This window comes from Amblyomma americanum, chromosome 7 (genome assembly GCF_052857255.1).
Source record: "Amblyomma americanum isolate KBUSLIRL-KWMA chromosome 7, ASM5285725v1, whole genome shotgun sequence".
Classification (NCBI taxonomy): domain Eukaryota; kingdom Metazoa; phylum Arthropoda; class Arachnida; order Ixodida; family Ixodidae; genus Amblyomma; species Amblyomma americanum.
Genome location: NC_135503.1, coordinates 58,367,078 through 58,386,383, shown reverse-complemented (window position 1 = coordinate 58,386,383; position 19,306 = coordinate 58,367,078). Strand labels below are relative to the sequence as shown.

Genomic DNA, 19,306 nt, shown 5'->3' with positions numbered 1-19,306 from the left:
GCTCACCTCTTTCCCTCTCTCTCTCTCTTGTTCTTTTTCTTCCTCCGTGATCGATTTTCGTGCCGCGCCTTCTTCTGTCCCCCCTCCGCCCGGACGTTTCTTTCTTTAATATGTGTGCGACGGTCATTCTCTCCCGACGACGACGGCATCCAGGGAGGACGCTATGCGCGATGATGGAGCGGGTCCGCGGAAAGCGGCTTCGCGTGGACTCGAGTGGTCGAGATCCCTTGTTTGGCTTGAGCGCGAATTCGTTCAGCTCTGAGGAACTGTGAAACTAAGAAACTGACAACGACGTGCACGTGGTTGATAAGTCATTGCAATATAAAGGCCTGTGGGGATATAGGTCGCTGCGCAGTAGGACGTACTGTATGACACGCCGCACTGCGCTTGCAAAAAGAAAAATAACTAGAAGCAAAACAAGAATCCTCAAGCGTGCATAATGAAACGTAGAAGCAAAATTATGTGCCCTGAATACATGGAGAAAGAAAAAGTGAGGAGGGAGCGTCACGTGATAATTCTGAAGCCTAGTCGTAAAAGTGAATAGCCACCCGATTCTTGGCCGATCCCCCAGTGTGGGTATGTGCCATCATTTGATAGGCTAACAACAACAACAAAAAATTAAAGGGAGAACACATGGCACACCGTGGCGTGTTTCATTGACTAGGACCAGGACTCGGTCCTTACGTGGGGCTGATTTTCGGAGTGTCCGGAAAGAGAAAGCGGAAAGGGAACGGCTTCGAGAGGGCTTGGTTTGCGGAGGCCCCCCACAATACATAATGCTCCGTCCTAAGGTTTCTTTTCTCAGTGAATGAATATTGTTTTTCTATTCACTGTTCCCAATGCATCGAAGCCTGTATATCATGTTAGCGTGATAAAACGAGATGAACTGAGAAATACAATCACTTCGCCCATCAGGTTCGTGAGTTTAGATATACCAACGAAGATAAAACTGAGTGCCGTGAAAAAGCTCAAGTGGTGGCGTATAAGACTCACCTGATGAAAGCCCAGGTACGTTTCGACCGTATGCGACGCGTAGAAAACTTCTCCATCGCAGGTGAGGATGAGCAGGAACCCGTTGAGCGCCTGCGAAGACAGCCATAATGCATACTTCAGACCGACGGAGTCGATTTCACTCGCTTAAACATTGTCAAACAACTTTATTCCGAGGCTGATCTAATTTTCGTTCTTTCCTAACAAACAAAACAAAATTCATAATGCGTTCACGTAATGCAACGCCAGCTTTAGCCTCAGCGGCTGATGGGAATCAAGGCCGTGTGGGAGGAGCTTAATGGTCACATGACCGACCCATTGGCCACATAATCCGTAACTCACGTGACCCCAGCGTTGGCCAGAGGTATTCGATATTATGCTCTGAGAGCTCTTGGCTTTGGCTACTAGCGAATGCAGTCGTGGCACTTGCGTCACGCGATCACGTGATGCATTTGCACGTGCGCGCGCCAAGACGACGGATTCCGCCGCCATCGCAACTGCGTTGCTGTTCACGTGATGATGACGTCGTTTCGTAGGAATGACGCAACCATCGCAAAACAAGCTGACACTGTGAGAAACTGAAAGCTGACGCTGTGAGAAACCGTAAAAAATACCGGTAAAAGATCCAGGTCGAGCACTACGTAAAGGTGTCGAAGTTGCTGCTACGTAAACTAAAGGGTGTGTAATAAAGGAAAGGCGAGGAGGTTAACAGGACTCGAGTCCAGTTTTATACTCTACAGGTGGAGAATAGGGAAAGGGACAGAAAGAGAGGACGGGAAACAGAGCCCAGCAAGTAACGAGAAAACGGATTCCAGAGTATCCTATGCAGAAACAAGAAATAAACGGGGGATACTGCAAGAATATTTTCGGTGGCGAGCTTTATTTACTGCACCATTTCTTTTAAAGAAATCGCACGTGCCTCTAGAAGGAGGCAAAGAGGACGAGAAAATGTTACTCAAGTGTAATCTGGTTGAAACTAAGGTGAAACTCGTTCAATAACTGGTGGTTTCAAAAACTATAATAAAGAAATGTTGCCTGCTAAATGCAGATTTCCATACAGTGCTTCTAAACAAGAATGCGAGATGAATGCTTGACTTTTTGAAGATACCGTCATTGTACTCTAAAAAAAAAATAATGTTATTCCCAGCTCCGAATACCAACTTTTTGTTCAGTTGTTTATGGTAGCCCTGCACAACACAAGCGCGCTTGCTTAATGAAATGGGCGCGAAGTCCTCCTTCGCCAGAGCATTTCTGAGCTCGTCACTGGCTACAGCTGTCATAATTACGCGACACGACAAATGCAGAAAATAACGCAAGGAATTCCCAGTTTCATTCATTCTATTAAGCTCTTTCAAGCTTTATAAGTAGCATCCAGAAAGCAGCCAGTGTGCTGATGTGGGCTGGCTGGTACATAATTTATTGAAAACAGCGGGGCTTAATCGGGACACAAGAGCCTGTGCCGTCTTGCTTTGTGCATCGAACCCTTTTAGATGGCATTGATTTCATTGCGTTCAGGCAAGCAACCATTCCAGCTGCATCAACAGCGTTCCGCCTTGTGCCAAAAATGAAATAGGACAAATACAGAATAAAAATTATTAGCTAATTATTATTATTACGTCACTATGAGAAACAAAGAGCAGAAAATGGAGACTACGATCGTCATCGCTAACAGCTTGTGACGGCAAGGTTGTTTTGCCTCACATACACTCTTTATGCAGTGAAGCCACACCTTAAGAAAACGGATGTAAAGGATTTATTTATTCATGTATATTTAAATTGGCTTTTACTGAACGCACACTATCAAACTCTCCAACCACGGATTACTTTGAAGCGCATACTGAGCCAAGATTATGTTTAGCGATTCCTTGCAAGGTCGTTGACGAGCTCTGAAGTGGATGTGCTCCCCCGATTACGGTCCTCAGAACTGTAAAGTTGAGTTTCGCTCGTGACTGTGCTGGGAGGGCGTACTTAGTCGATCAGTGAATGTACGACGTTCAAATGACATTGTGCAAATAAACTGTGAAAGAAAGTGAGCGGTGCACATACCCGCTTTAATCGCAAAGAGAGCTCATCGCGTCAATGAATACGCACACGTTGCCTATAAAAGCTCTAGTTGAGCACAGACATTTCAGTATTGCAACAACGGCGTGACGGGCCAGTTCGTGAAGAGAGGAAAAAAAGAGTCATGCTACTGACTAGACAGAAATATTAGACATATGATACAGGATGCGGTTGGTACTTCACCTGCAGTTACTCCTGTACCTTCGTTTGTATGTTCCAAAGCCATTTGCAGTTTCCATTAACCTAGTGCTATGCTTAGAATACCGCACCATTAAAATCAGTGATTTTAGACTTCTTCCTGGCGTACTTTCCTACAGCCTCTTCGTGCCTTCCAAATAAAAAAACCCACTTTCATTCCGTCTTTATTCGCTTACTTACCCAAGCCGTGAATGCAGCGTAAAAAAAAAACTGTGATTGGCTTACGGTGGGAATTCTCTAAACCTCTCTGTACTGCTCAAGCCCTAAATCCACACCGTAAATCGAACGGTTTAGAATTGAAAATAGCAGAAAATAGGAAGAACGCAGAGTAAGTTGAGATTTCTTTATCTTTGAAGCGCATCGTGATTCGGGAGCTCATTCTCATTCCGTCGTGAAGCAGAGAAGCCCGCCCGTTCGTATCTCGCGGGAACAGGAGCTTACGACGTCGTAAAAGCGCGCGTTCTCGCAGGCAGGAGCAGCAACCGCGAGACACTTGAGGAGAGCGCGCAAAGTTTCGCATCACTGAGCGAGAAAGTGTCACCCAGTATATAGTGCATCGTCTCTTATAAGGCTTCCGTTCGCCGCGGTAGCAGCTATATTTGTGCAGTTTTTTTTTGTTCGCTTGTGTTTACATTGCGGGCATAATTATCGTAAAGAAGCTTTTTCTTTGTAACGATATTTATTGTATGTCGCCCGATGGTTTTACGCATAGAAATTGGGTCGTGTTCAGAGAGGTAATAAACGCAACCGTGGAAAAAAGTGTGCCAAAAAAATCAAATCTGGTTCTAAGGCAGCTCGTAAAATTTTGATATCACTGCTTTCGCTGCCTCCATTAAAAAAAAAAACAAGGAGAAGGAGAAGGCTCTGCAGAGGTAAGGCGCCGTGGGTACGGGTCATTGCTTCAGAGGCAACAACATTAACAACAACGAGTGTCTCTCATTGATTGCACACCTTAACTTTAACCATGCCTTGAGAAAAGAGATAAAGAGGGCAGAGGCGAGGAAGAAAGTAGGAAGAGAGATTGTGGAGATAGAGGCTAGATAGATAAACGCACCAGCATGCACGGGCTCGGGTCAGTGCTGTCACAAAGCACCGAACACTTGTAAACGTTCCCTTCCGGAGTGCCATTCGGGAAGCCGTGCAAATTTCTTTTTTTTATTTTTTAATCTTAAATTTTTGCTGCTTAGTTAACACGTACTACAGCTCTTACGTTTTCGACTGGCGCAAACAATATCCATTACGTGTATACACGATATAGCTATCGCGTCCCTTTTATAATGGATGTCAAACGACTGCGCAATGAATTCAGTTAAAAATCATTATAAAACAGGGCAAGAAACAGACAGTTCCTGCAAAAGCAAAAAAAAAAACAGAAACACACCTTTAATTTTGAATCAGTATGAATTCTTCGGCTTCTTCTAAATTTCTGATTTCTAAAGCAAACTTTGTTTTTCTTTTTCCTTAATCTTTGCGATGCCCCAATTTTTTGCTCATGTAGACAGGTGCCGCGTTTTAGCTCGTCACAAACAATCTCCATTTACCAAAGAAAGATAGAAAAAGTGCTGTACACAAAAAGCCTTGCTCGACTGCGTCGGTGCTACCTTTTTGCCGGTGTACCAATGCCACATCTTTTTTGCATCCACATAATGCTGGTAGAAAAAGCATTAGGCCAAGCGTATCGCAACGGTATCATTGCCATGTGCGAAATTTATATGCGATGAATGTACATTTGCGTGCATAAAAGAGATGTACGGATATTCACGATCTGTGAAAAAAAAAGAAAGGGTAGCAAGTGTTCATGCACATCACGTCTGCACAGTCGCTTAATTCCAAATGCTATCTTAATGGCGTCATAAAAAACTGCAATTTATTAATTCCAGCAAATTGCCGAGCAGATAGAGAACCAAGTCGAGGAGGACGCAAACATCATTTGAATATAATTGGTGCCGTAAGGAAAGAGCTATATACTCTTGTGGGAGGTACTCTACAGCTCTTGGTTATTTAAATCTTTTCCCGAACAATGGCGTTTTTTCTCGAACAATATGTCGATTGGTGGTGGCGATGAGATGCAAGTCTGGTTAGGCGCCGGCATAATGCGCTCCACCGCCGCATTGCTTACGGTTCTTGTGCATGCGACTTGGTGTATGAGCAAAGCGACAACCTACAATTTTGATACGTGCAGATCATTCTCGTAAGTAGCGTGCCTGCATGTACAGATAGCTTGAATAGATCACTCAACACTTAATCAGCATGTAAGGAGCCAAGACTTGCTTACTTCCGCGCCAAACTCGAATATTGCCACGGCGGAAAGGCTTAAGGAAAAAATGATTACTACAGAGGTAGAGGTCATCTTGCACGTTAGTTACTTGATGAATATGGATCACTTTTTCGTACAACGCTTTGCCCCACACTTCAAGAGAGAAACTTTATCGTGTCGTTTAGTCCCACACCGAGTATTAAGTTTAATTAAAGTAAGCCACACATATGCGAAGACGTCCATCACGTAAAGGCACAATGTTAATAAAAGGCCTAGAAATACCACATATACCCGGCACACGTGCTTTCCGCACCGACGTAAGCACGCTTAGTGGAGACCGCGTCACCGCGTCCTGCCGGCCAGCCGCCGAGAAAACGCTCTGCGCGTTCCATTGATTCCCCATTGGACGGAATCGAGCCGCGCTGGGGAGGGGGAGTAGCGAGGGGAAGAGAAAATCGGGAGCGAGGGAAAACGAGGCACGACACAGGGGAAGCGCGTCGGCGTCTGTCGACTGCGAACGGGAGGGTCAGAGCGAAGGAAGAGCTTTAGGGAGGATAGGGAACGAAGACAGATGCCTATGAAGCGAGAAGCACAGAAGGTTAGGGAAAAAAGACGAAGTGGTAATGAAGCACAGAGCGAGAAATAAACCAACTGCAGGAAAGCACTCGCCTCTCTCCCTCTAGATGAGACAAAGCGACGGGGAAATAAGGAAAATGAAAGAGGAGACGAGAGAGAGAAGAACAATCCCAGGCAATGTGAAAGGGGGAGAGGGAAAGGAGGAAAGGAGACAAAGGAAGCCGGACGGACGACCCCGCCCACGGCGCGCACCCGACGTTGGGTTCGGCCTATACGGATCGATCCGAACCCTGGCTGCACTGGTGCGACGCGTGGTGCTCATGGCTCCCCCTCGCTGCTGCCACCGCCTCGCCGCTTGGAGCGACGACCCAGGAGCGTTCAACATCTCGACGGGCGTTTATGCTCCCGTACGCCTCTCTGTCTTCGGCGCGTCGTTCCCGCCGGCGCCGAGGCGAGTGCGCGTTATGTATCGGTGCGTGCGTTCGCGCAAGCGTTTGCCTAGCTAGAAACGGCCGAAAAGCGTGGCAAAAAATTATAAAAAGGCCGACGTTGGGACGCAAAGGGCAGGGTGTTTTCCTTCCACTCCCGAAATTTCGCGCCTTGCTTTTTTTTTCGTCAGGCTTCCTTCGGTTCCGCGACTGCTGATTTACAAACTTGCTTGCGAAAAGCAAAGTAAAAACGACGTTCCTATCCGCTCTTCAGACAAGGAACACAGACTGGCCACATCAGGAATAAATAGCGCACAAAACTAAGATTCGCGGCAGGTCTTTGCTTTCTCCATCCGACCCTTGTACCGTTGTGTGTTTATCGACTCCCTCTAACCTTGCCTTTTGTCTTTCCTCTAGCCTCGTGTTTTGATTTATCCCGCTCTTTGTTTTTTTACTTCTCTTCTCACCGTATTTGGCTTCCCTGTATGACCGCTGACATCTTTGTTCTGCGCGCGTGTCTGTATACTTGCGCATGTCTGCGTCTTACCATCGAAGACCGAGGGTGCGCTATCTGGTGGACATTTCTGCCGATGCCTTCCGCCCCGCCCACTCCAGCGCTTCATCCGTCGTCCGCTTTGTCTCTAACCTACGCTTTGCTTTGTTTTCCTTCGGTCTATCGACGTTCGCTCGAGTCCCCTATCTGCCAGACGGTAGGCTTCCGCTACTACTTTGCTGTCATGTGGAGAAAACCACAGTCCTTTCTATACGAGCAATGTTCTTAAAAAAGTGAACAAAGGAAAATGTATAGGAAAACGGCACGACGAAAAGGACTAGCATTTGCTTCGCTCTTCTATACTGGACTACTGGCGGCCTTTTGCAAAGCATGCGTTCAGGCGTGCCCGTTTTCTGTGTTGGTGTGTCCGCGAGCGAGCAAGTGCGGCGGGGGGCGTGTTTGGGAGGACATTCGGAGATGGAAGCGGCCGTGATTGAGACGTTTACGTATACGGCTCTGGCTCCCGCGTACACCGGCTGGCCCGATGGTCTCCTCTTTTCTTGACGGACCTCGGAGCCCTACATGTAGCTGGGCGGTTACCGGCTGCTTGCACGCTCGACCTTCGACCCGTTGTTTCTTCCGTCGCTGACATGCCTTTTGTGTTGTTTGTCCCTAGCTCTGGACCATTTGTGCTCCGGGCCTCTTCTCGACGTGGTTCAGAAATAAAAGGTTGAACTTTGTATGGTGTGCCTTTTAGCTGCGCGGATACGCTCGTAGCTGAGGCGGGGCTGGAGATGATAAAAATGCTGAACGACCGCTCGGGTTTAGGTCGCAGACTTCCGACCGATTGTGACTATGACGTCAAACACCGAGTTGAATTTAGCAGGGCGTTGCTGTACACAAGCTCTCAATAAAACCTGGTTTCACTACAACCTGCGGGTTACTTGTGGAACTACGGTTTGTTTGCATCACCCGTTTGATATACTTGTCTATATCAAATACAAATATAGCAGAGATGAGCATGCCAAATCGGCAGGCGGGGGGGGGGGGGTGTTGCTAAACATTCTTTTTTCGGCTTTGCGCTCTCGTTCGAACTATGCTTCGCTTTAGTTGCATTCCTGATTACGTTGAGTGTTTATTTTTCTTACGCAAGTTTTGCTCTTTAGCTTTTGTGAAGAAAGCTGAAAAGAAGCGAAACTCTTTCACAAAATGCCATGATATAAAGAAAGAAAGCTCTCAGTGGAGCCGTTCATCGTAAAACGTGTTTTGCTGTAGCCAGGCCGATACAAACAGGCTGTACACAAAAGTTCAGCGCCTGGGATTAGACATCCGATACTCGCACGACCACACGCACGCACCCATTAAGAATCCGAAGCGGCGTGGCAATTTATGTGGCGGACCAGTCCCGCAATCAGTGTCAGAGCCAGAAAGAGTAAAATTACCCGTTTATTTGGTTGGTGCTCGAACATTCCTTTTTTTTTATCCTCGTTCAAAGTCAGGAACGCTTGGGCGCCGCCATTACCACGGTGCTAATAAGATACCGTAAACAGGACGAGTCGGGCTTTGAGAATCGGGAAGACAATGATAAAAAGAATAAAAGATATATAGCGAAGACACTCAATGCAACCGATTGATTTGATTGGAGGCCAGTAGTAGGAAAACGGTAATTTTGCAACAAAAAATCGCAAAAAATCCTCCTTTTCTTTTTTGACACCATTCGAATAATCAGTAGTATCCTCCTTTTTACATTCTGGGAAGAGAGCTGCTAGTATCAGCGAGATGTTTTTGTGCTCTCACTTTCGGTATACTATAAATAGCAGCCAGGCCGGTTTTACCCTGCCTCATTGCTCATATAAAGCGGTAGACGAAAAAAAAACTACAACAAAAACTAGCAAACTACAGACACCGCTCTCGGATGCTTGGTCGCCAGTCCTTATCTACGTAAACGCGCCGGTATACCCATAGCCTCGATTAATTTCAAAGCTCCTTCCCTTTGGTCGGTGCAACGCTCGGCCGCACAGCTTCACGCGTCGCGTCTTTAAAGAGCCAGGACGGCGACGTGAGCTTCCCTCTCTCTCTCTCTTTCTTGCCAAGTCCTTTCGTTCGCTCATACCCGCTCTCGTCTTCTCTCTTTCTGTCGCTTCTTTCGGCAGCTCTACCGATCTCGTTCTTCTGTCCAGCGCGCCATAAAATTTCCCGAATCGCCCGCAAGCCGGGAGCTCTGGCGACGGTGACACCTGCCATAAATAAAGCCCCCCTTGCGCCTCGTAATATATACGCTAGCGGCGCTTGTATGGGTGGACTACTGTCGCTATCGCCTTGGACTTTTTTTGTTGCTGTTTTTGTTGTCCTCGCCTTTAAGAATAAAGTAGGTGGTGTCGCAGGTCTAGGGCGCGAACATGCCCTGCTCTTTTTTTTTGCGTGCGCTAGTTCCTCGTGCTAAAGAAAACGACTATAATAAAAACGGTTCACAACAGTACTCTGCAGCGTTCTTCAGCCGAGCTTTATTCTACTTACGCGGTACAAAACAAAAATGTTCAAGATGAAAGTCAGCATGTGCTCAGCGTTTCATTGACAATCTTTTTTCTTCTTTTTTTTTAGGTGCTGCGTACGGTACTATGGCTAGTATGGTTCAATTTCCCGTTGATTGAAACGGAAACCTAACCTAACTTTTTCGTTCATCGTGTCCCTCCTGGCGCGCCTCATTTTACTCGTATCCAGGCCGCTTTTTACGCGACCAACCGGCTGTTATAAGCCTCGTTCGTAATTCTGTTCGCTGTAAATTGAAGGAGCAAATGGAGCTTGAACCAGTCGAAGCGAGTGCTGCGCGAGAAGTGGCCAAACTTTTGCATTGTTATCTGGGATAGAAATTGGACATGCAGCTCGTAATGCAAGCGTTTATATGAACTCGACAGAGTGCGGGTTGAGTCGATTATTCGAGAGAAAGAGCGGGTTTTGAGAAGGAAAGAAATTTAAATGCTAAGCACGAAGAAGAATCAGAGCCACTGAGTGGACGCCTGTGCTTCCGGAATAACTCCAATAGCTCAACGCTCTACTGTACTTTTCGGAATGCACTTTAGCATCACTATTACAACATAAAAGTGGTTTGTACTTGACCAGTGAGTGTTTGTTGTCAACCACATCAAAATTTATACTTCGATATTGTAATGAGAATATAACGCTTCTAAACCAATGGAGTGTGCTGTGTGTTGCTCACTTCTTGCAGTGAAATGCTGCCAGTGCTTGTGCCTTAAAATTTTGTCAGAAACAAAAGTATAGAAGTTCGTAAATGCGCAGAGGTGTGTTTCCTGCTTCGTACCGAAATAGAGCAATAAAATTCAGCACAATTTTTTTTAGGAGGGGGGGGGGGGGGGGGAGGGGGGCGATTAGAGAGCCTGTTTGATTATGTGCAGACGCTCCAAGTGCAAAAGTACGCAGAGTAATACACTAAGCATACCAAGCGATGACTATTAGGTTACCTTTGTGCACTAACCTGGTCAGGTAGGTTTGCAAACGGTTGTAGAGGTGCGGAGTAACCAGTGGCGAGCTCATTGTTCCCTGTAAGGTGATGCTCCGAATTCACCACAATAATCATATGTCTAACTGCGTTCACTACAGAGCATATCCTTCTTCCACATTCCTCTAATTAGTCCTGTCCTGTCCTGTGACGTTTTAAGGCCACCATCATTTTGTAGCACAGCCTACTCCAGGTGCCTTCGTAAGCCTACCACCTGCTGTGTTGCATGTGTAAAAGAAATGATAAAAAGAAAAAAGCAATTTTAGTGAAAATTTAAGCTACTTCTCATGACAACCATTTTCTTGACTTGAATATTCAATACTAAAGTTAGTTTTAGAAAGGTATGCACATTACAGTTCCGTGTACGCGACGGCACCCATGCATTTCGATAATGAGTTCAAGTAAGTGAAGCATTAACATTTTGTTGCAAGTCGAATGGCAGTAGTCTTAGGAATCGATCGAAGAAATACATTTGTTTTTCGACTTTTTCCTGGTATAGGTGGCAACTGAATTCTGTCGCACTCAGAAATTTCTCGGTTTGCTAACTGTAAAATTATAGAGCAATGCTTAGCACTTCACTGCCCGACAGTCTGCACGCAAAGTCGCTTTGCCTGCGAGTATTCATGTTCGGCCGTAAAACAACCCTTCAGTTAAGGTAAAATTTCGGTTGACGTAAAAAAAAAAATCTCTCTCTCTCCCTCATTCACTTCCGTCCCTAATAAATATGAAAGAAGAATGATGGTAGGAGCTACACTTCTACTTAGTAGCCTTTGGCGGCCTGAGTGATGCAAAGTACGCGCCTCTTCACCAAATGCCTCCGCAACCCATAAACATCTTATTTTCTCATTCTTCACTGAAAAGAGTTATTTATGAAGTTAGGTGAGGCGTTGTACAAATTCATAAACAGCTTAGTTTCTCATTCTTTACTGAAAACAATTCATTTATTTGGTTGGGTGAGGCGTTGTAATCTGATTCCGAGCCAGCATCAATACCAACTGGTAGTGGTGCATGTAGTGGTAGACTTGGAAGCGGTATATCGGGCGTCCTTCTATTGAGCGCGTGTATGATGCCAGAATCTACCTTCCGTGCATGCTCCAACTTGCCCACGGTCCTTCTTCGATCTGTTTATTTTCCTTTATGCGTTCAACACAGTGGGGTGTGCTGATGCCGGTCGGAAATATGCGATAATTTTTCGTGCTTTTGAGGATATGTTTCAGGCAGCCAGATAGTGTTTGCCGGTGCAAAATACCCATACTCGCGTGATACGAAGTTTCCAGTCTTCCAGCCATGCATGCTGTGCAAAATTTGCTCTCTGATACTGTCGCTGCCTCGGAGATGAACCAGTCATGTGGTGTTGTGAAGTGTCCGGAGCAACTGCAACGTTTACTGCGCACAAATCGTCTCTTTCACCACATCCATTCCATATTCACTTACATCATCACGGCATTCAAGTTCGTTGAAAAAAAAAAGATTAAAAACTTAGTCTCGCTTGTAATGCCAACTGCGTCGTATGACATTGACAAAAAGCTGCATCAACATCAAGGGTGCTAACTGCTGCACGGTACTTTCATTCTGTGAACCTGAATACCTGCTGCAGGTTTCATATAAACTTGACTGGTACAGGTACACGGTGCTTTCATTGTGAACATGAATTCCTGATGCAGGTTCCACATAGACTTTACTGGTACAGGTGCATGGTGCTTTCATTTCCTTAAATCTGAATTCCTGCTGCGGGTTCTACATAGACTCGACTGGTACAGGTACACGGCGCTTTCATTTCGTGAACTTGAATTCCTGATGCAGGTTCCACATATACTCGACTGGTACAGGTACACGGTGCTTTCATTCTGTGAACCTGAATACCTGCTGCAGGTTCCACATAGACTTGACTGGTACAGGTACACGGTGCTTTCATTCAGTGAACATGAATTCCTGATGCAGGTTCCACATAGACTTTACTGGTACAGGTATACGGTGCTTTTATTCCTTGAAACTGTATTCCTGCTGCAGGTTCCACATATACTTTACCGCTACAACATAAGCTTGAGCTAAAGTTTCCGTTCCACATATCTGGAATGACACTCGACGATACGTAGAGCGACGACTAGTTCGATGCATGCCACAATGACAGCTTCCCTGTGCATACGCACCTGCAGGATGAGATCTCCTTCGACGAGTGACTCGATGTACAGCAGCTCCCGGCTCTTGTGCTGGTGGCTGTCATGCCTCTCCAGGTTTCGGTGTAAAGAGGCTGTGAGAGAAACCGAGAAGGCACTTAGTCGGAGGCAACTCCATGGGCGCCGAGTACGCGAAAAGCAAGACTGCATCTCCCACAAAGTTACCGAAACAACGAAAGAGTGCTCCGAAACCACGCAAGTGCACGCTATATTGTGTATGACACAGGTCAACCAGGGCCAATTAAGCTTCTGCAAGAGCGTGACGCTCTTCATAACTAAGACGGCTATTGAGGATAACCTCAGCAGCTTTCTGAAGTATGAGAAATTAGCCTCAGTCAAGTATATGAACGAGACATCCGAGATCCTGCAGAGTATTATTTACTAAGTGATCTAAGTGAGCTGCCGCTCCTCAAATTCTCTCTCTCGCGCGCGCACACAAGCATAAAGGATGTTTAGGTATGAACAAGTGCGCATATGAACATCCGCACACTTCACCACGTCGCATTACGGATATTGGTAAACACCGAGAATTGTTGTTTCTTCACCGGAACTGGTCTATGTAGGCTTCTTCTAAGTTATACAACTTCTGGGTTATATACAACTTCTTTAGTTATAAACAAATTCTGGGTTAATATAATGGCTATGAAGCAAGCCTTCTCTTGCCGCTCCGAGTAGACACCAGGTGGATTTATAGAAAAACATGCCTGGTAATTCAACGTATGCGATTAATGAATGAATGAATGAATGAATGAATGAATGAATGAATGAATGAATGAATGAGATGAGATGAGATGAAAGTTTCGCTAAATGCTAGAAGTGCAGTTGGCTGTATGTTTGTATATCGATTGGACAGTGTGCAAAACGATTGGATTGATAATGTCACCAATGTGGCAACAAATGGAATAGAACGATAAAGCTAATTTCCTCTCTAACTAAATCTCGACTTCACAAGCCGATGCAAATTTCTCTCTCCTGTCGCAGTAATGTAATGACTCAATTATTCGCTCTCACAGGTGGCGCAGCCTGCGACGGCAGCTGGCAGCTTGCGACAAATACACCGCGCCCGCTTCCACTGCACTTCAACTAAACAAGTACGAAACGCCTGTACTTCGGTATGCGGCCACTGTCGCAGTGGCAATGGGACTGAGCTGACCGGCGCGAAAGCGCTATCTGGTAGGCAATCAACTGCACAGAATGTGTCGAAAGTAATTCCACCGAGAGGCCGGCTAAGCGATCAATCATGGTGGCGACACTGGCGGGTCATACTTTGGCCAGCATATTCGCGCACAGGTCCTTCCTTCTTTCCTGCATCTTTCAAACTAACGCCTCCGGATTTCCTTTCTCCTCCAACAGCAGCGCCGAACGGTTCGCCAGAAATTAAAGGAAGCCCAATCGGCGCCGCATCGCCACCGCGTGCGCGTTCGCGCGTACTCGCGTACTCGCGAAGCGCGCGCGTATGTGAGTGCATGGGGGCGCTATCGGCCTCGGCAATCGCTGGACGCGTCGCTGATTCCTGTAGCAAGCATGTAAAAGAAACAGAGGCAGGACGATACAAACAGCGGCCCCAGGACGGCTTGCCGGTAAGCGGGCGTAATGTGTTCCATATCTACATCTGTGGACGGCAGGCGACGGAAAGTGAAGGGGGTGCTTCGCAGTACGAGAAAGGAGAAAGAAAAGGAAAACACGGGAAAGCAAAAGTTGTGGAGTCAAGGGGAAGAGCGAATGCGAGAGGATCCGACGGTGGGGGGGGGGGGGGGGGGGGGGGGGAGAGGGGGGGGGGGGGGGGTAAAGCAGAGGGCGCTTGTAACGCACCGCTGCTGACGAACAGCTGTCAGCGGTCGCCGAGGCCGAGGTACGAAGAGGGAGGGGGGAGGGGGGTACCGGCGGGAGGGTGGACATGAGCCGATGCCGGTACTAATGAGCCCTAATGGCGCTCGTGGGGGGATAAGAGGCAGTGGGGAGTGCGGGACAAGGGGAATAAATCGGAGGGGAAGCAACGCAGACGATGTGTATCGACGCATTCATTCTGACAGGTGGTGGGTACGCATGCATAGCCCAGGTATATGTAGGTGTGTATGTGCGTACTGCATGCAGCGCATTTTTGAGATTCGCTTTGTTCCGACAGAGTGCTGTGCAAGCCGCTTTTGATTCTTGTCGGGGACTGCCTCTGAAGCAGCACTGTACGCTATAGGGAAAACTCTCGAGGCCCTTTTTTTAGTCTTGGGGAGCATGACGCGAGAACATCGTGGTTTCTTGTAATGCGATAGCAGGAAAATCTCGGGCTTTGTGTCACAAAATTCTTTGATTGGTGGAGACAGGTGATGACGTCATAGATGTCACATGACCGCAATGTACCAATCACAGAGCACCACCTCTCCACTTTCCCTGTCATTAAACAACTTTCTCTCGCTCTCTCTGCAATTAGAATGCGGGCAACAACGGACCAATCATATGACGTCACAGGTCATGACCTCAGCCAACCACTATTGCGAGGTGCCTCCTTAAAAATAAAACTTCTCTTGCAGAAGACAGAGCTGAAGAGCGGGAATCGAACTCTACCCTTTTCGGTTGAAAGCCGGGCACGTTACCTCTATACATCCCTGAGGAGGGTTCGTTCAGCGTATTAGTTTACAGACCTTATGAGACTGCTTCATACCCTAGAGTGGGCAGCCACCACGCATTACATTACAGTAACACTAAGTAAAAATTAAGACCACTAATTAGCCTTACTAATAAGCACTAAGTAATACTGAGCTCTACTGATTCGCGCTACTAAGTATTACTAATGCTTAGCTCTGCTAATTAGCACTGCTTATCAGCACTACTAATAAGTGCTACTGACTGAGACAATTACTTGGCCACAACGCATAATATCCATACGGCCGTGCTGTCGTATTACTTCTTTAAGGTGCTTAAAAAGACACCCCCCCCCCCTTTTTTTTTCTTCAGTGTTCCAGTCACTAAGAAAGGCTTACTGACTGAGATGGGACAGACTGGCGCCGTAGTATGGTCACATGTTCCACGTTAACAGAATTAATCTCATTCACTCTCCGCTGAACGCTAACGAAAGCAGGCTGTAGCATCTGTTAAGTAGTCAGCGCACGTTCGTTTGAGAAATAAGTTCACGTACAGCGGCGGTGAGCTAGGAGCGAACGGCACGTCGATTTGTTGCCAGAACGTTTTCTCGTAAATTTTCTGTAATTTAGTGCGCCAAACGATTCCGGATCTCACCCCAGGTGATTCTATGAGTCTGGGTGTGAGCCCAACTGACTTCGACTTATAGTGGCCCTCGTCTTGATTAAGAGTGACAAATTCCGTTAGCGGTGAGGTCACACACCAATGAGTCCAAAGTTACTTTTGGTGAGCGAGCCTGAGTGAGCTTATGTTATTTTGCAGATGTGTGTCTTAAATATGCATCGAAAGTCGTACACGCGTCTCCTTATGCTAAATCTCTCAAACGCCTGAGGTAGAGGTGTACATCTCAAGAACTCCTCTCCTGATAAAGGCAGCCAGACATTCAATACTCAGCTTTAAAAACGGCAGATGCGTTTTGATCAGGCAGATACTTTACAACAACGTTCCAGTGCGGAGATTTTAATCCATGTTGAGAAGCCCCAGGTCATCGTCGCGCTGATTTCGATGCCCACAACAACACGTTGACCGTGCACTGAAGAACTAAGAGGTAACTAAACTAAAAACAGAAGGTAACTCAACTAAGTCAGTAAAAAAATGGCAGTGGTTTAATATAGTTCAACCGTGTGTACGTGCAAAAACACGTGTTCCTTCTTCGATTCGATGGGGCACTTAAGCTCCGCCTTAAAGGTATGACCTGTTATCTTTAGTGGGTTAATGCCCATATAAGCAGAATTGGGCCTCCTCTACTTAACGTTCATAGATGGCGGCGAGTCCTCATACCACTACCAGCGCAGTGGCGCAGAGGTTAAGAGATGCACCACTGCACTGACAGGTGGCTGAACTCACCCGAGTAACCCCAGCTCTAGATCTCTGTATAGTAAGGAGAACCCTCGTCCTCCCCTTCCGAGAACTTTTTTGATGTTCAGGGAAGCCGTAAGAGCTCTACTATTCGAATGAGAAGCAAACCATGCAGCCTGGCTACTTTTGGCAAATGCTGTACGTAGGGTGAGAAGATTCTTGGTCGGTGCTGGTGACCGTTCGCACTAAAAACTAAAAGCCCGAATAAGCAGAACCCCACCGATACTACGGCTACCAGCGACAGCGTCCCTTTCTGGCCAGGGGCAGCACGCGTTGCAACCCCACGCTAAAGAGGAGAGCGACGCGTACGAGGCACGACTGCGCGTATAATTAGCATAGGAGGACGCGGAATAGCACCTCCGGCGCGCCAGAGGGGGCCTCTCGCCCCGCCCACCGCGGCCTTCCACGCGAGCCCAAAGCGCACCGGCAGCGGTCCGACGCCGCTTTTCGCTTTCACTGAAGTGTGCCCGGCCACCGCGCGTTGTTCTAGCTGCCACCCCGCCCCCCCCCCCCCCCCCCTTGTTTTCTTTCTTCTGGCCCTTATATATGTTCCTCTCTCGCTGCGTTCTCCGGTGACGCCGCGTCCTTCCGTCGGTCGGGTCCGGTGTTGGCCGCCCCGCGCGACGTGATGGATTGCTTCCCGATTGCTGCGCCCCCACGCCCACTCGGCCGCAGTCGAGCGGCGGAGCGCACCGGCGCAGACGGCGCCGCAGCAACGCGCACTACAACAACCGCGGCACCAGGGCGACGGCCAGGCGCAGCTGAGGAAACAAAACACACGTTGGAAAGCCGCGGACGCTTACAAAAGCCTGGCTCTGTAGAGGAGCGCGCCTGAGCTGTGTAGACAAAGAGTGCGGCTCGCTTAGGTTGCCGGACAGGTGCGGGTGAAGGGGAAGAGGCATGTAGACCACTCATGAGAGCCGCACGCAGGCGATCATTACGTTGTTGGGGGAAGAACTTACATAGAAAAACCATGTTGAACCCGATTTTCCGATGAGGAAAGTACAAAAAATACATGGTTCAAAAGCGACAACACCCCCCGCCTTCTAATCACCCCCTACAAATGTGACCCATAAATCCACTCCTGGTTCTTTTCTAAATGAGCGAACGACGAGGCTGTCACCAGATTGCAGTCTACTACTATACCCAGATGTAGCCGAAAGAATTCGCCTCTATCTTTTATAACTCTGGCTGTTAGCGGCTCACTTGTCGGTTTCGAGTACTTCACGTCCGTCCGCGATCATGTGACCATCGCGTGGCTCATGGCGCGTGCACGGCTTGTGGTGCGCCACTTGTGAGCACGCCGTCACTCAGTCGCTCACTACGCGGGCAGAGAAGATGCGCCGCCGTGAACGTGAGTGTAATTACTGCACGTCAGGGTCCTGAGATTCAAGCCCGCGGGCAAAGCGAAAGCGTGAACAGCGATATCATCCTGATGTGCGAGCTGGTAAGAGAGAGAAGTTTTTGCCAGGAAAAAAGAAAAGGAAAGTGCACAGGCCTGCTCACTGGCTCAAGTCGAGCCACAATCGCTACCACGTGCAGATAGAAGGAGAGTTGAAAGATGGGATACAAAGACAGGATAGTAAAGGCGCGCTAAAGCAAGGCCGATCCCGGAGGCAGTGCAATACCGGGCCAACCTGTGGCGGGAGTGAAGCATCCTTCAAACTCTCCGCCACATTTCCAAAAATAAGTCCAATTGGACCCGTAACAGATACTCTACGGGGTCCGGACAATCGCTCCTGGTAATGCGGTGAAGAGACAGTGGCGGTGGGAGGGCAAGCAAAATGCACGCCCGCGAAGCATGCATATGGTCATAACTCTATATAGCAGTTGCGGTATAAAACCGCACACTTGATTTCATATCAGCTCGCTCTCCCCAACGAAAAAACACTGGATCTCACGTGTATGATTTAAATGCAGGCAGGCTACGTGTGCTTGGAAAAGAATTAATGGACACAGAAAAGAACATAAGCCTGCCACCGCGCTGCTGATGTATATCATTTCGACTCGAAACGGAGGGCCCGGCCGATCGCATCGTGAGTTAGTAGAGAGTTTTAGTGTCACGTACGTAGAGGGTTCACGTACGCAAACGTGAGAAGTCTACGTAGCCTGCACGCAGGTCATTTGAAACCCTTATAGTTACACGTACGCGACGCACGCCGCGCGTTACGCCTAGCGCCATCTACTAAGAAACACACACTGTTTGTAGCCTAAATCGTCCGACAATGTTTTGAGCCAAGCCATTCTGTCTGTCCTCGTGTTTTGCTGGTTTGGGGCTCTCTCAGTTCGAGATCTCGCGAGACCGTTGCTATGACGACGACCAACACTACTTCGTCGGGATTAACTGCTGAAAAATCTCCCTTCTGTCTGGAAAACAAAAGCCATTTGTCGCTTAAAACCTTATGCGAGGGTAAGAATGGGCAAATCGAAGGCGAATGCAACAGCTTAGAACACCATATCGCGTCGAGGGATTAGCGACGAAGCTGTTATCGCCGTGAAGCGGCGGGCAGGGCGCCGCCATGTTTGTCAACGCTTCGTACGCAAGCAACGCAAGGACCGCAACGTAAAAATCCGAATCTCACGTACGTACGTGAGACTCGCGCATACCCTTTGCGT

General features: G+C 47.7%; 1 protein-coding gene and 1 pseudogene across 1 annotated transcript in view; both read right to left on the bottom strand.

Moving 5' to 3' along the window:
- Positions 1-19,306, bottom strand: part of ss (aryl hydrocarbon receptor spineless) — a 143,893-nt gene that overhangs the window by 35,239 nt on the left and 89,348 nt on the right. The window contains exons 3-4 of the mRNA XM_077632317.1: positions 12,671-12,771; positions 994-1,083 (exon numbers count right to left, since the gene is read on the bottom strand). Coding sequence (XP_077488443.1) covers positions 994-1,083; positions 12,671-12,771 — 191 coding nt within the window. The remainder of the gene's footprint in view (positions 1-993; positions 1,084-12,670; positions 12,772-19,306) is intronic.
- On the bottom strand, positions 18,285-18,450 carry LOC144099583 (U2 spliceosomal RNA; annotated as a pseudogene).